This window comes from Ammodytes marinus (genome assembly GCF_949987685.1).
Source record: "Ammodytes marinus genome assembly, chromosome: 3".
Lineage (NCBI taxonomy): Eukaryota > Metazoa > Chordata > Actinopteri > Uranoscopiformes > Ammodytidae > Ammodytes > Ammodytes marinus.
This window is the reverse complement of record NC_137232.1, coordinates 2899990-2914675: the sequence shown is the minus strand read 5'-3', so window position 1 is coordinate 2914675 and position 14686 is coordinate 2899990. Positions and strand designations below refer to the sequence as shown.

General features: G+C 40.1%; 1 protein-coding gene across 1 annotated transcript in view; it reads left to right on the top strand.

Annotated features, from left to right (window-relative positions):
• sgsm2 (small G protein signaling modulator 2) overlaps positions 1 to 14686 on the top strand; it is a gene marked incomplete at both ends in the record, with an annotated part of 206273 nt that overhangs the window by 6631 nt on the left and 184956 nt on the right. Inside the window, one exon of the mRNA XM_080025143.1 lies at positions 9940 to 10015. Within this exon, the coding sequence (XP_079881269.1) occupies positions 9940 to 10015 (76 nt within the window). The remainder of the gene's footprint in view (positions 1 to 9939; positions 10016 to 14686) is intronic.

The following is a 14686-nucleotide window of genomic DNA, read 5'->3' as shown; positions in this document are numbered from 1 at the left end:
TGCCTGAGAATCACTTTCCCATTCCGTCAGACGGTGGCTGTGACACAAGTGGGAGAAATAAAGTGACTGTCGAGATGAATAGCCTGATGTGAAGAGCTAGGCAAAGTTGTGTTTACTGCCCTCCATGAACCCTTTTACAATTCGATAGTCAAATAATCCTGTTTTTCAAAGGCTTAGTGTTCAGTTTGGTGTAAAAGGTGATTACAACCTCCTGCAAATGCTGTATTTATACATCTACAGTGATGCATTAAGGTGACTGTGTAACCTTGGTTTTAAAATGTTCTATACAAATCAAATGTTACTTGCTTAGATTCTTTTTTCTCCAGAGGTGCTATCTTCCTACCATTTGGGATTTTTGTGGATGCAATTCTGGGGTGGGGGGGGGGGGGGGGCCCATCTAGCTGACGTATACGCCCATCTAGCTGACGTATGCCTCTGAGGCGAAGTGAGGGCCAGCGGGCGGCTAGCTGTCACTCAAAAAGGCAGCGCCCCTAATTATTTGTACATTTAAACCCTCCAATAGAATAAAAACTAGACTGGTCCAAAAAATTCACCTCTCTCATTGTTGTTGAGATGTGAACTAAACATACAGATTAGAATGTTTTTTGGGAGCAGGCCTTAAAGGCCCTGGCAACCCCCCGCCAAGCTACTGTCATGTCAGTTGGTCGACCATTTGAAAAATCCTGATTCGAATGTCGTATTAGAAGTCATTTTCACACTTATCTCTGTAAAATACATTGGGAGGACCGTTAGAAAATTTCAAATTCGAATTTTGGCTTGGAGTTTTGTTTTCACACATCACGCGATTCTAAAAGACTTTACAAAACAATTCTATAGCCTACCATCTCTCTGGTGCCGCGCAAGAGATACAGACTGTCTCTTTGCGCCTGAGCCTACACTGAGTAAGCCCTGACTGCAGCTCGCAGATCGAGGAGGGGCTTAAATTTAGCTTAAATGTGGGCAGGGTTAAACGTTTAACTTGGAGCCGCCATCTGGTGGCGCAGATCCTGCACCGGTTTAACCCTGCTCGAAGAATGTGTGATGCACAGCCCATGACTGTATAGTAGGTTGTGAACCAGCGGGGAGTTCTGAATGAAGTGTGGCCGACCCAGAGTCACTGTTGGCGGGTCTGGGTTGAGGCCGTTGGCCCTACATTTTTAACCAAATAGTATTTCTTTGTGTGAGATTGGTTGTGTGTCTCCATTTTCTAACCTCTCCCTGTCACCTTACCCTAACCCTAACCACCCAGCTGTGATGCCTGAACATAATCCCCAATTTCAGGAAAACATAGGGCTGTGGTGGAACCAACAGGCTGTGGGAACGTATTGATGACCCTGACCAACACCGACAAAGAGTCACGGTTGGCGGGGCTGGGTTGAGCCGTACGGCCGGGAGCCGGAGGTTGTGAAACAGCGGGGCGTTCTGGATGAAGTGTGGCCGACCAAGAGTCACTGTTAGCGGCGCTGGGTTCAGGCACACGGACGGGGGCTGGCCTGGAAGTGAGCTTGGCGTTATGGATGTGGCCGAGTTAGAGTGAGTGAAAGTGGGTCTGGGGGTCCTCACTGTGTCCCCTTGAAAAACATAAGTTTAACTATGAAATTAGCATATATTATATAGTATTAAACCTACATATATAATTTGTATATATAGGCCTATCAAATATAATATTATTGTTATATTCAACACAACAATGTGCTGCTGGATCTGCGCCACCGGATGGCGCCCCCGAGCTCGAGTTAAACGTTTAACCCTGCCCACATTTAAGCTAAATTTAAGCCCCTCCTCGATCTGCGAGCTGCAGTCAGGGGCTCTTGACACTCAAAGCCCCGTCTGAGCGAAGCATTGCGTCTCCCGGTTAAAGTGTGATGGTAACGTTCACAGTGAGACCTCGCGAGCCGCCGTGCAGAAAAACCATGTTTATTTTATTTATAAAAAAAAACACCATTCTATAGTGGTTTTAAGACTAAATGTTAGCAGAGATGGTTCGCTCAACGATCCTGGCGTGCATACCCAGTGCTAGGCCGAATATAATAAATGTAGAAATCATTGCTGTTTGACTGGAACTGCAGTCGTTTATTTAACGCATGCTCACTTGACCTCTCTTAGGTCACATGTCAATTCAGGGATATCCTATTGGCTGCCACTGTACACACAACACTGCATACAGCATATTATGTATAACAAAGTAAATACAACCGATTGTGACAATGGAGGACATATACTTTTACATGTCAACACCCCCACTTGCTCTCACATTTGTACATACTTTAATAACAAAACAAAACATTAAGGTTTTCTGCCTTCTTCATGCACATTACTTCATATACATGGTTAGTTTCCAAACATGAACTTTGCAAACTTAATCAAATTAAACTGTGTTGCAGGTTTTGTCATCACATCTGCTACCATCTTTTCTGTGGGGCAACAGTTCAAACTTATCTTACCATCACCCACAGTTGACCTCACAAAATGATATTTTATGTCAACATGCTTACACCTCTGTCTGTTCACAGGATTTTTTGCTAGCGCTATTGCACCTTGGTTATCCTCATACACCTTAGGAGCTGGGTATTGATGTCTGTCAATGCCGTCTAGCAGCTGAGATAGGTACAATACCTCTTGTGTAGTAGACGCTAACGCCATATACTCCGCCTCACAAGTCGACAGTGCAACAGTGGGCTGCTTTTTGGTTTTCCATGATATCAAAGGTCCGTTTTCATTTAGGCTTACACAATACCCTTTGCAGAGGCGGCCTTAACGATCTGGGGGCCCCATTCAAGACCTAGTGTGGGGCCCCCCCACTTTTTTTGTATTTTCTTGAAAAAAAAAAATCTTAATTTTTTATTTTCTTTTAATACATATTTATTGTGCATGCTTGTGCATGCTTCCCGCAAAAAGAAAACAGATTGTAGAGTTGTATGAGATGATGGGCCACTGGGTGCAGACTCTTAAAGGGCCCCCCCACTCCTACCTATCCAGTCAGGTACACTGACTTTTCAGCACATATACAATTAATGGTAAAAACATATTAATGAAGTCAGTTTTTCTCACAGGATTTAGGGATACTGTGGGAGGGACCCTGGTCCTTGTTGGGGGGTCCGGGGGCATCCCCCCCGGAAGAAATTTTGTGCCTTTTGAATTAAAATGCATTAATCTGGTGCACTTTGAGGGGAAATTTAGAGGCTATATCAAATCCTGAGATGCAGCAGGAACATTATTTTTCAGATTTTTCTTAATCAGGCAGCACTCTTTACTCTGCTACTGTAAAAACAGTACAGTAGATTGGTCTGCAGACTCATGTTCTATGATGGAGAGACTCATTTCAACAGATACAGGGTGGATAGCTACTTTTTATGAACAGCATAGAATTTTCACATATAAATCATATTCCTGTATGTGTGTGGGGGCCCTAAAGGCTCATCATGAAGCCCCTTAGACAGAGCTACTAATGCTGTCGTAAAAATACTACCGCTTTTGTTCAAAGGTGTCGCCAACGTGCCGACTTACTCGTTGTAGCTTTAAAGTAGGCAGTCAGTGTGGTGTCTTTTGCCCTGTCCATAGCCTGCTCAGCGTTCCCCTCTCTGAACACTATGTTCTGCTGGCCTTCAAGGTGGATTGCAAGCTGCATCACTGAGGGGAACCTTTCCTGGGTGGGGTACTCCATGATCCTCCAGTGCGCCTCATAGGGGTCGATGGTGCGGGCGTTGATGAATCTGAAGATTTCATTGTTGTCTTCCCACACCCCAACAGTTCCCACATCCACGCCCTTGTGCATATATTTATAGAGGTACTTGATGGTGGCGAAGCTGCCCACATACTCAAGGTTGATGTGGCAGCAGAACTTCTTCAGAATGTAGGGGTTGTGTGGGACCACCCACCTGAGAAAAACATAAAAGGAAATCTTAATGCAGTGTAATATTAAATGGTAAATTATTGTAAACACATGAATTGGAAAGATGGTGGCATTTCCTACCTGTTGTCAAATTTGAAGCCATTCTTCTCGAAGACGCGGCCATTAAATGGCCTGGTGTATGGAGGCATTTATGTGTTAGTAAGATGCTGGTATGCAGATATGTTTGTATGCAAGTGTAGGCATTAGTGAAGTATCCAGAATGAGTGAGTGCAGCTTTACCAACCAAATAAATATTAATTATGTATGATTTTGTTAGAGGATATGAGTTTTTACAGGGAAGCAATGTGCCAGTGAAACCACACTTTGTCAACTTGTTGTAGTCATTAAATCAGAAATATTCACTCACCATGCAACATCATGGTGGTGACACAGTGGAACAATTACGGATCTTTGTCAGGGTCAGGCAGCTGGGCGGAGATTATCTTGTCCACGTCATCCATTTGAATCTTCTCATGCAGGCGGAGCAACATGTGGCAGTGCTTGAGACCCCGGAGCTGGTCCTCAATGGTGTGAACCCTGGCCCTGACTTTTCCAAATACCCCACCTTTGATGTCAGAGATGAGCTCTGTCAGCAAGCGTTGGAATATCCGGTTCACTATGTCGGGTCTGTCTGCAGCTGTCATCCCTGGGAACTGCAGGTTTTTCTCCACAGCTGGTAACTTTGGGTTCATAGTCATAGTGAGGAATAGATCGAACTTTCCCTCCTTCTGTGCGATGGCAAGAGCATCCAAGTAATGCTTGTACATGTAGCGGGGGGAACCGGTGAAGGAGGAAGGTAGGACAATCATCTGACCGACCTTCTCCAGCTCTGTCCTTGTGTTGTCCGCTCTGGAATGAGCTAGAGCAGGGGTATTCAACTAAAATTCAAATAGGTCCAGTTAGAGAAAATGTCCTCAAGCAAAGGTCCGGAACATCATAATGTCTAACTTGCGTTATGATTCAGTGTGATTATATAGTGAAGTAGCCTAGTAGTTGTATCAACGTCTGCATGTAATCAACAACTGACTGTCAGATCAATATAGAAAGAACAATTCAAAAACATTTCGACAATATTTATTCTCACCTTTAAACAATTATACAGATATATAATACTGAAGATATATGAATTATTTAAAGAGGTTCAACTGACTCAACTGAAACTAATCTCTTCATAGAAAAGAAGGGCTGCATTTAAAAATAAAATGGTGAAAATAAATATAATAATATTAAAATAAAGATAAAATATATAATTAATTTTTGAAAAATAAAATAAAGTATAGCAGCAACTTCAGTGTCCCCCTTTTCTTTGTGAATGTTTTAACAGTTTCAACCAATTTCAAAATATATATATCTCAACACCAGGCCCGGTTGCAGAACATAATGACTCGGGGTGTATCTGAGATTAGAAGGGGTGCAAAAGAAAATGAATTATGCAATTTGAGAAATATTTCAATGTATAATTTCTAAACTTCACTATACCTACTATGTTTGTTTAACATAGTAATCTCCCACTTTGTCTAATACTGGATTTTTATTTTGCGATTTTAAAAAGCTCTGAAAAAAAACTGTCAAACTAAACCCCTGTAGGGGAGTCTGGGGGTATCCCCCCCAGGATTTTTTTTGTGTTTTTAAAATGTAAATGCTTTCGCTAATGTTAGTGGGGCTACTAGCCAAATATCTTGCTAAAAAATTTACCTTTTATTTATAAAATTATAAATGACTAAGAATATGTAACACTTAAAATGTAGATAATTGAAACTACATATAAAATGTTTTTTTTTCTTTCTTTTTCTGTTGCTGTTGTGGGCAGTGCTGCTGGCGATTGGTGATGATGCATGTCAATCTTATGTCTGTGTCATTCTCACATAGGTCTGCATCAGGGTAATAGAGAGTCCACATGATTGTACCTTGACCGGTTTTCACCAGTCTTACAAAAGGGGAAAAAACTCAGCTGTTGATCGCTCGTTAACTCGCTCACCTGCTCGCTGACACACGGAGCCGGTGAGCGAGCGGGCGAGCGAGTTAACTCCTGCTCAATTCTCTCCTTCTCTGGGGTGTCAGTGAGGATACAGCTTGACATTTTCTTTTGTTATTGGGTTCCTTTCCTGGCTGCACCCTTTGGATAACATGTGACAACCAACCCCCCAAAAAATGTGACGACCAACCCCAACTGGAATTTATTGCTAGCATCAAGGCCAACAACCATCTGACAACTAATTAGCTTGCTAAAAACAATCTAAACTATAGCTTACCCTTCACACTTTTTTAGGGTAACAAGTGTTTTGATATAAACCATTGTGTAAAAGCCTAGAAGAAAAATACTTAGGAGCTAAATATTTTCAATTTGACATGAAAAACACTAACAGTCCTCTCACCTCAAATGCAGCAGTCTAACTCCAAGGAAGACTATGTAGGTGACCTCTGATCCCAGTTGTGGATATTTACATACCAAAATTTAACAGACAGTGCCTTCTGGTTCCGAGATATAATGATTGTGACAACCTACCCGTGTGACAAATTACCCCGTTCTCCCCTATACACTACTCATGCCTTAAACTAACCATTTCTAGGCTAATGCTGTCAAGCATTTACCCCTAGTGTAACCTTCTTAAATATTATATACTCTGCCAGTAAAGTGTTTACTTCCATATAGTATGCAACAGTTCTTCATAACGTTGGGAAATGATTTATTAGATTTTCAACTCCGGAGTAGGTCTTCCACTTAAACATTTTTAAATAATTAAGCCTCCTGCTAATGTATGCCTTGTTACAACACATCCAAACGAGTATACTATGAATCCAGCCTAAGTAAAGCACACTAATTAAAACATATTGCAATGCTAATTCCTCATAACATACTTAATCACTAATTGTGGAGCAAACCAAACTTTAAACCCAATAATCCCTGACAGCCAGCACTACTTAAAGTGGTTAATTCCCAAACACAATCAATTGAGTTTCGCAGTCACTCAGGTGAAGGTATCGACCCCTGTCATTGACCGCTGCTTATCATGTGGTAGAGTTATAGCTGTAGGTATGTATATATCAGTGATTATTGAGAAGTGGGGACAAAACGGGGTGCAATGTTGAATAAATACAAACCCTATGTTTTCGGCAAATTAAATTACATGTATGTATCCAACATATACTAAGCTACTGAGCTACGCTTGGACACAACCTCCCAGCTTTTGTTTTTTTTACCATCATTGGCCTATCACCACCGTCAGATGTCAACTCTGTCAGATTTCCTGTCTGGCGGTGTTAACATATTTAATGTTTCTTAAACATAACAAATGTAATTTATCTAGTAGCCATTTGGTTTTTCTGTTGATGTTAGGTGCTAGTATGAACTACTTCAGGAAAATAGAATTATCAAAACATTTCAAATAACTTCTTCAGAAATTGTAAGTCGGTGTTGACGTATCATGGTTGTGACACAGGACTTTCAAGATTCGGAATGTAAAATATTCTAAAACTACAATACTTATCAGAGCCTGTCTGACTCTAATGTACTCTGCAGAGGTAGAATTTGACAAAAGGGTATTTTCATGCACCTTTCAGGGTTTGGTTCACTGTGTATATGCAAATTGTTATATTGTAACAGTAGTTGAAAGCATAGCTCTATATATTTTAGGGATTCACCGAAAGTTCGGCCACTGAAATGGCAAATTAAATCATGTTCAGTTAACAAATATTGACAAACTACTGACGAAATATTTGTTTAAGAGTTGTGCGTTTGTAAACGGGAGTAAAGAGAAACATAACCGTGTATGCGAGTTCACGTCTGTTTGTGAGCTCACTGCAGGAGCAGCTCTGTAAGGTGCGTGCAGAGTCCAATTTTTCAAACTGGATGAGAAACAGTGCAGTGCAATGCTTTATTCAGCATAAAGTTAAAACGCTCGTCCAAGACTGATCCAAACACAAAAGCCTTGCGCGAGCGAAGCAGCGATTCACCTGGTGAAACCTGGCGTGGAACTCTGTGGTGGGTAACGGTGAAATTCACAGTGAGACATCGCCGGTGTGAGCCGCAGCACAGAAAAACTGTGGTTTGACGGCTAAAATAATAACCGGGGAGCAGAGCCGGCCCAAGCCTCCTTTTATTAGGGGGCCCCTCTCCAATGATACCGTGGCTAAATTATTGACTATTGTTAAATGTCATTCACACACCCAGTTCATCCGCAAGTGCCTCCAATGTACAGCTTGGTGAAAATAGTAGCCAGCAGTGATCCTGACTCCCCCCGGGAGATTTCTTTACCTTTTTTAAAGTGAATTGCATGAATCTGGTGCACTTTGAGGGGGAAATTAAGAGGCTAAATCTGAGGAATTTTGTGTGAACAAATCATTTGGAGATACTGGCTCGGATGGATTAGAATTAAAAGTTAGTGTAGAAAGACAGCTGGATTTTCCATAAAAATATTAATATAAAAAAAATATAATGCAGGGTCCTCTGGGATGGGCTTGGTGCTTTTTTTCTTTTATGGGACATATTTCTCTGTAATATAATGAATGCATTTAAATGCAGTGAGAGGAATGAAGCAGAAGAACTCTGTTGTCCAGCTATCTTTTTTTTTCACAGACGAGACTGAAATAGGCTATAGACTATACACAGTGCATGGGCAACTGAGGGCAGCCCCATTTTCAAATATTTTTAAATAAACTCAATACACACATACCAAAACATATTATTCCTTTTTTTGTATGATAACTTACTTTTGCATAATATGATGTTAATATCAAACACACACATAAAAAAAAAAAACTGGGCCCCCTAGTGTAAATGGGCCATAGGCACGTGCCTAGAATGCCTATGCCTAGATCCGGCCCTGAGTATAGTTTGAGCGTTTTGATCACACAACCAGCCAATTATATATTCATCCTGTTTATCAATGGGACCCCAACATGTCAGAGGTGTCAGACAGATCTCAGATTAATTTCTAACATTAATTAATTCTACGGAGAGAGTCAATCTAGACAAGCGGAGAGCAGACTGACTCAGTGTTGTTGAACTCACGCACTCTCTCTCCCTCCCCAAGAGACACCAACCATGGCAGAGGAAAGACTCATTTGAATGTTTCAAGCATGCCGTGATATTAATTAGAAGTCAGTGGTGTGGATGTTTGGGCAAGACTGTCAGGAGCTGTTATTAGTATCTATCACCATGGCAGGAAGTACTGATAATAACAAAGTACAAACAGTTGGTATCACTGTAATATATTTGCAGTAATAATAATAAGGACGTTCTGATTTTACATAAAATAATTTTTGGTTAATTTATTCAGCCATTTCTTTTATTAAACATAAAGAAAAAAAATAAGAAAGTCCCCCCTGGGAAAGATGTTACAGAATAAAAGTTGTAATATTACGAGATTAAAAAGTCATAGTTTAATGTATTTCCAGAATAAAGTTGTTATTTTGCAAGAATAAACATCGTAATATTATGAGAATAAAGTAAACATTTTATGGTGAGAAAACCAATGTAGCAAAACAACCCTCTTCCTCCACAAAATAGACGATTTCTTCCAAGTCCATGTCATTCTTTCTTCTGAACAGACACAGTTTCTTGCAGATTCTTTTCAAAGTCCTGATACATATGATAACGTGGTGCTAATGGCCCAACAGCAAGAAGCTAAACCAACCTAATCACTAGACGCTCCTGTGTGCTTGTTGTGACTCAGAACCGTATTGATATGAACTAGAACACAGGGAGGTGCAAATATGTTTTGGAAGTGGAGCGGGCGAGGAGAGAGAGGCTGAGGCTGCTTTGTTTAATGTGTGGCCGTTTTCCACTTCAATGAATTTATAGGCGGGCCACACTGTGCCATGATGCCAAGATAGCTTTGTAGCTGCCGCTGTCGACAGTAGACTGTATGGGCCAGTGTCACTCTCTGTTGGCAGTGGAAAAAGCAAGCCTGATCTTGGGTTTACCTTTCTGTACCAAATGGTGACATGACTAACCGAATTGTGACGCTCAGGTGAAACGAGGCTTTGGGTCAAGATGCTGATAATGATCCCTGACACAGAACTAACCCTGGCTCTTTTGTGTGCAGGTGAAGCAGACTATGGAGGAAGCGGTGACTAAGAAGTTTGTCCACGAAGACAGCAGTCACATCATTGCTCTGTGCAGTAAGTACACTTTCCACATTGTCTACTTTGTCTACTGTCTACATTGTCTCTCTCTCTCTCACTCAATCACTCACTCACTCACTCACTCACTCACTCACTCACTCACTCACTCACTCACTCACTCACTCACTCACTCACTCACTCACTCACTCACTCACTCACTCACTCACTCACTCACTCACTCACTCACACACACACACACATCTCTTCCTGTCTCTCTCTCACACACACACACACACACACACACACACACACACACACACACACACACACACACACACACACACACACACACACACACACACACACTTGTTGAACTCCTCAGCAGGTGACTGGGGGCTGCTTCTCCGTCAAGGACACAGCTTGACGTCACTGCTGCCTCTGACTATGCTGCTGCATCAATGGAAAGTTAATAATCACAGTGGAGCTAATGGAAACCAATTTTACAGACCGGCCATACAAAATGCAGGCTTTCTAAGCCCTAGACACATCCATACGTGTTTGTTGGATAGAGATAAAAGGGATGCCCCTCTAGACCGAATGGTTAGGCTTACAGCAGTGTGTGAGTCACAGCCACCACACTGGTCAGAAGGCAGACTGCCTGTTGCTTCACATCAGCCAAATAAATGATGGCACATTCATGCCACTGCTCAGAAATTCCAAGAAACTAATATTGTTTTCTTTTTTTTTAATTATCTTTATTTGGAGACACATTTGTATACGCAGTTTACAATCATCTTGATGCAAAATATACGCTCCTCCATCCTCTTTTTTTTTATACATAGAGACAATAAAAAGAACAAAAAGAACAGGGGGTGGTTTCAGTTTAAAAAATGTGGAATAAAATAAGAAGTACAGCAGGGGTTGTATTTGAAAGCTAAAAGGAAAAACAAGACACATAAGAGAAAAAATTAATAAAAAACCCAAAGACAACAGATCAGATCAATCAGACAAAATAAGGTCGTTTCTGGGAGATATATCTCTTCCACTTTTACCATATTTTTTCGAATTTGCTCTGCTGGAGCCTCACAGAGAACGTTATTCTTTCCATTACAAATATATCGTGGATGATATCATACCAGTTTTCTAAAGATGGGATGTCTGGTTTTAGCCATTTCCTTGTGATTGCTTTCCTGGCAGCTATACTAAGAATTCCAAAGAGGTATTTTGTTTGATAATTTGTAAAGATAGAGTGAAGTAAACCAAAAAGTAGTTTGTCCCAATTAAAATAAAAGTTAGTCTCAAATACAGATTCTAGCTCTGTGTGTGGATCTTCTGCCAGAAAGTGAAGATTTTAGGACATTCCCAAAACAAGTGGTAGTGATTGCCTTCCACAGAGCCACATTGCCTCCAGCAGCTGGAAGAGCCTGAGTGATGAGATGACTGGACAGGAGTAATGAAGAATCTACTTAGACTCTTCCAGCCAAACATTCTCCATGAGACTGAGTCTGATGTTTTCCATTGAAATTCACAATATTGTAGCCAAACTTCCTCTGGGATACCTCTCTTAGTTTCCCATTTCTGTTTTATATAGGTGGTACTTGTCTGTTTGATATCCTGAAGGCCCTTATATAATCTTGAGATTACTTTAAGCCCAGAGTCTGACCTGTACGCACTGATAAAAACTTTCATTAAAGAGTTTTCAAAGGCATTTTGACTAACTAACAGGGAACTATTGATGTGATGACGTACCTGTAGAAATCTAAAAAAATCACAATTGTTCAACCCATGTAGTCTTTTTAACGTTTGAAAGTCGCTCAGTGTTCCCTTATTAAAGAAGGTGCAGTATGAGGAGAGACCCTGTTTAGCCCAGCTCTTATAATTTGCGTCCAATTTGCTTGGTAAAAAGTTGAGGTCATGAACGCACCATTTCAGGATTTTCATTTCTTCTTGCAAATCACACCTAGTGATAGTGTTTAACCATGTTTTCAATGAGAGATTGATGCACTTATTATCTGTTTCCATTAAGTTTCTAATTAATCTTTTATCCCCTAGCCTTGCTTGGATTGGAACCTCTCCGGATATGTTCTCCTCAATTTCTTTCCATTTTGCCCTGTAATCTGAGTTGCACCAACAATACACGCTTCTCAGCTGGGCCGATGTGTAATAGTCCTTCAGACAAGGGAGTGCAAGTCCTCCCTTATTTTTGGCTAGTTGGATAGAACAACATTTTATTCTTGGTTTTCTCCCATGCCAAATATACCGTGAAATTAATTTATCCCATTCATTAAATTGTTTGTCTGTTATTTCAATTGGGAGAGTCTGGAATAAATACAACATCCTAGGTAATACATTAATTTTTACTGATTCAATTCGTGATTCAAAGCTCAATATAGGTACCGTAATTTTCGGACTATAAGCCTTGACTTTTTACCCATTTTTCTACCCTGTTATTACACAGCACAGTATATGTTCTGTAGCTACTAGGGATGGGCGTTAGTAATCGAGTACTCAAGTACTCCTCGTTTCAAATGAACTCGATTGGTGGATGAGGAATTTTTTATTTTTTTTGTCTGTAGCCTTTAGGCCGGACGGACCGCCCCTATTTTAAAATGTTATATACGTGTACAAAACGGAAAAAAATAAAGTTTAACAAAATTTAATATTTTGATGCAAGTGCAATAAACTGAGCGTTGTGTCAAACAGCAACTGCAAATAACTGCCACCTCCGTGCCACCGCAGCGCAGCCTGTGTTCTTCATGGCACCGCGGAGCTGAACACGGTCTCTCCTTTCTCCAGAACATTTTCAGGAATATAACTGCAAATTATTTCAAAGCAGATGATAAAGTTACGTTTATAAAAAGGGGAGACGACACCTGTTACTCTCAGTTAGTAATGAGTAGACTCCGGGTGAGCATGCAAGGTGCTCTCCGCTTGGAAATAAAAGTAAAGAAGAAGCAAGGCTTACTTCAGGCACATTCGCTCCGAGCCAACAACAGCTAAGAAGCCTTCAATAGGGAATATGGGGATAAGATTAAAAAACCGACCGGTGTAACGTTCCGTTAATGAGGAATTAGTCGCAGTAATTATTCACGGACACGGAGTGAGCATTACGCGGTTGGATATACAACTATCTGCTTTGGTGAGTTATTTATATGTATTTAAATTGTAGGACAATCATTTTATATTATTTGCTGCCCTTCTTAGTTTAAATGGTCACTTGGGCTATTTTTTTTGTTACAACTACAGCCCATGCTTTTTTTCTCTTTTTTTTTCTCCGCACCGCAGACCTACTCAATCGGTTTAAATTGTGGCCTGTCTATTTGATTACTTTCAGTAAGGAAAATGTGTTTTAAACTTGTGGAAAAAAATTACTTAGTATTATATGGCAACTGTGACTGTTTGACAATAAGCATTGAGTGCTTTATTGCGGTGAACCGTTGTTCTGCAGACAGATGCGTTGCGTTCTAAAAATAGAAAAAAGTTTAATGAGGAATCGATTGATCCTCGAGGAATGCAAGCGATCACACGAGTAGCGAAAATACTCATGCCATCCCTAGTAGCTACTATTGCACTAAATGGTAACACTTGAATACGTTATGCAAATATGCAACTTGTTTGTTGAAATGTTAATAAATGGGAGCTTCCTCGAGCAGCCATCTCTTTCCCGACAATCCCCTCTGTGCACAAACTCTTACATATGGTAATTAAACATTACAACACCTGCGGCTTATAGTGCGGAAAATACGGTAATAAATTCCATCTTTTTATATCCTCTTTTGTTTTCTGATTTAAGGGGTTGAAATTTTAATTATACAATTTTCTTAGTTCTTTTGGAATGACTACTCCTAAATATTTGATGTGATTTAGATCCCATTTGAGTTGGATATTAGAGTTTACAATTTGGCTAGGCTTGTAATTAAAACTCAGTATCTGGGTTTTGGCAATATTCAATTTGTAACCTGACACAGCACTGAAAATATCTAGGAATGATAGGAGTTTCAAAAATGATTTCTCTGGGTGGGGCAAATATATTAAAATATCATCCGCGAAAAGGGAGAGTTTATGTTCCAGTCCTAGCATATTGATACCGGTAATATTTTCATCTTGGATGACCCCCAAACTCAAAGCTTCAATGTAAATTGCAAATAGTAATGGGCTATTCGGACAACCCTGTCTAGTCCCTCTCTTAAGGTTGAAAAAATTTGATAAGGCTCAATTTATTTTATTTTTTGCTATTGGGCTGTTATATAAGGCTTGAATAGTTTTAATAAATGTTGATGAAAACCAAATTTCTCTAGTGTTTTATATAAAAAATTCAATTGACTCTATCGAAAGCTTTTTCCGCATCAAGGCTCATTAGTACTGCAGGGATTTTATTTTCTGATATATAATCGACTACGTGTAGCGTTCTACGTATATTATCTTGTGTCTGTCTTTGTTGAATAAAACCTGTCTGGTCTAGACTTAATAATTTGGGGGAGAATTTGTTCAAGTCTTTTTGCCAAGATGTGGGTAAAAATCTTGTAATCTTTGTTAAGTACACTTATTGGCCTAAAGCTTCACTAATATTGTTTTCAAAGAATTTGGGGCATATTCTGAGGTGATTTATGAGGCATGACAATAAATAGAAAATCCCTTTCACAATTTACACATAATCATTTGAGTATGTAGACGTGGCGTTTTTTATGTATACAAAATATTCAGCAATTCTGATTCTAAAATAGCTTT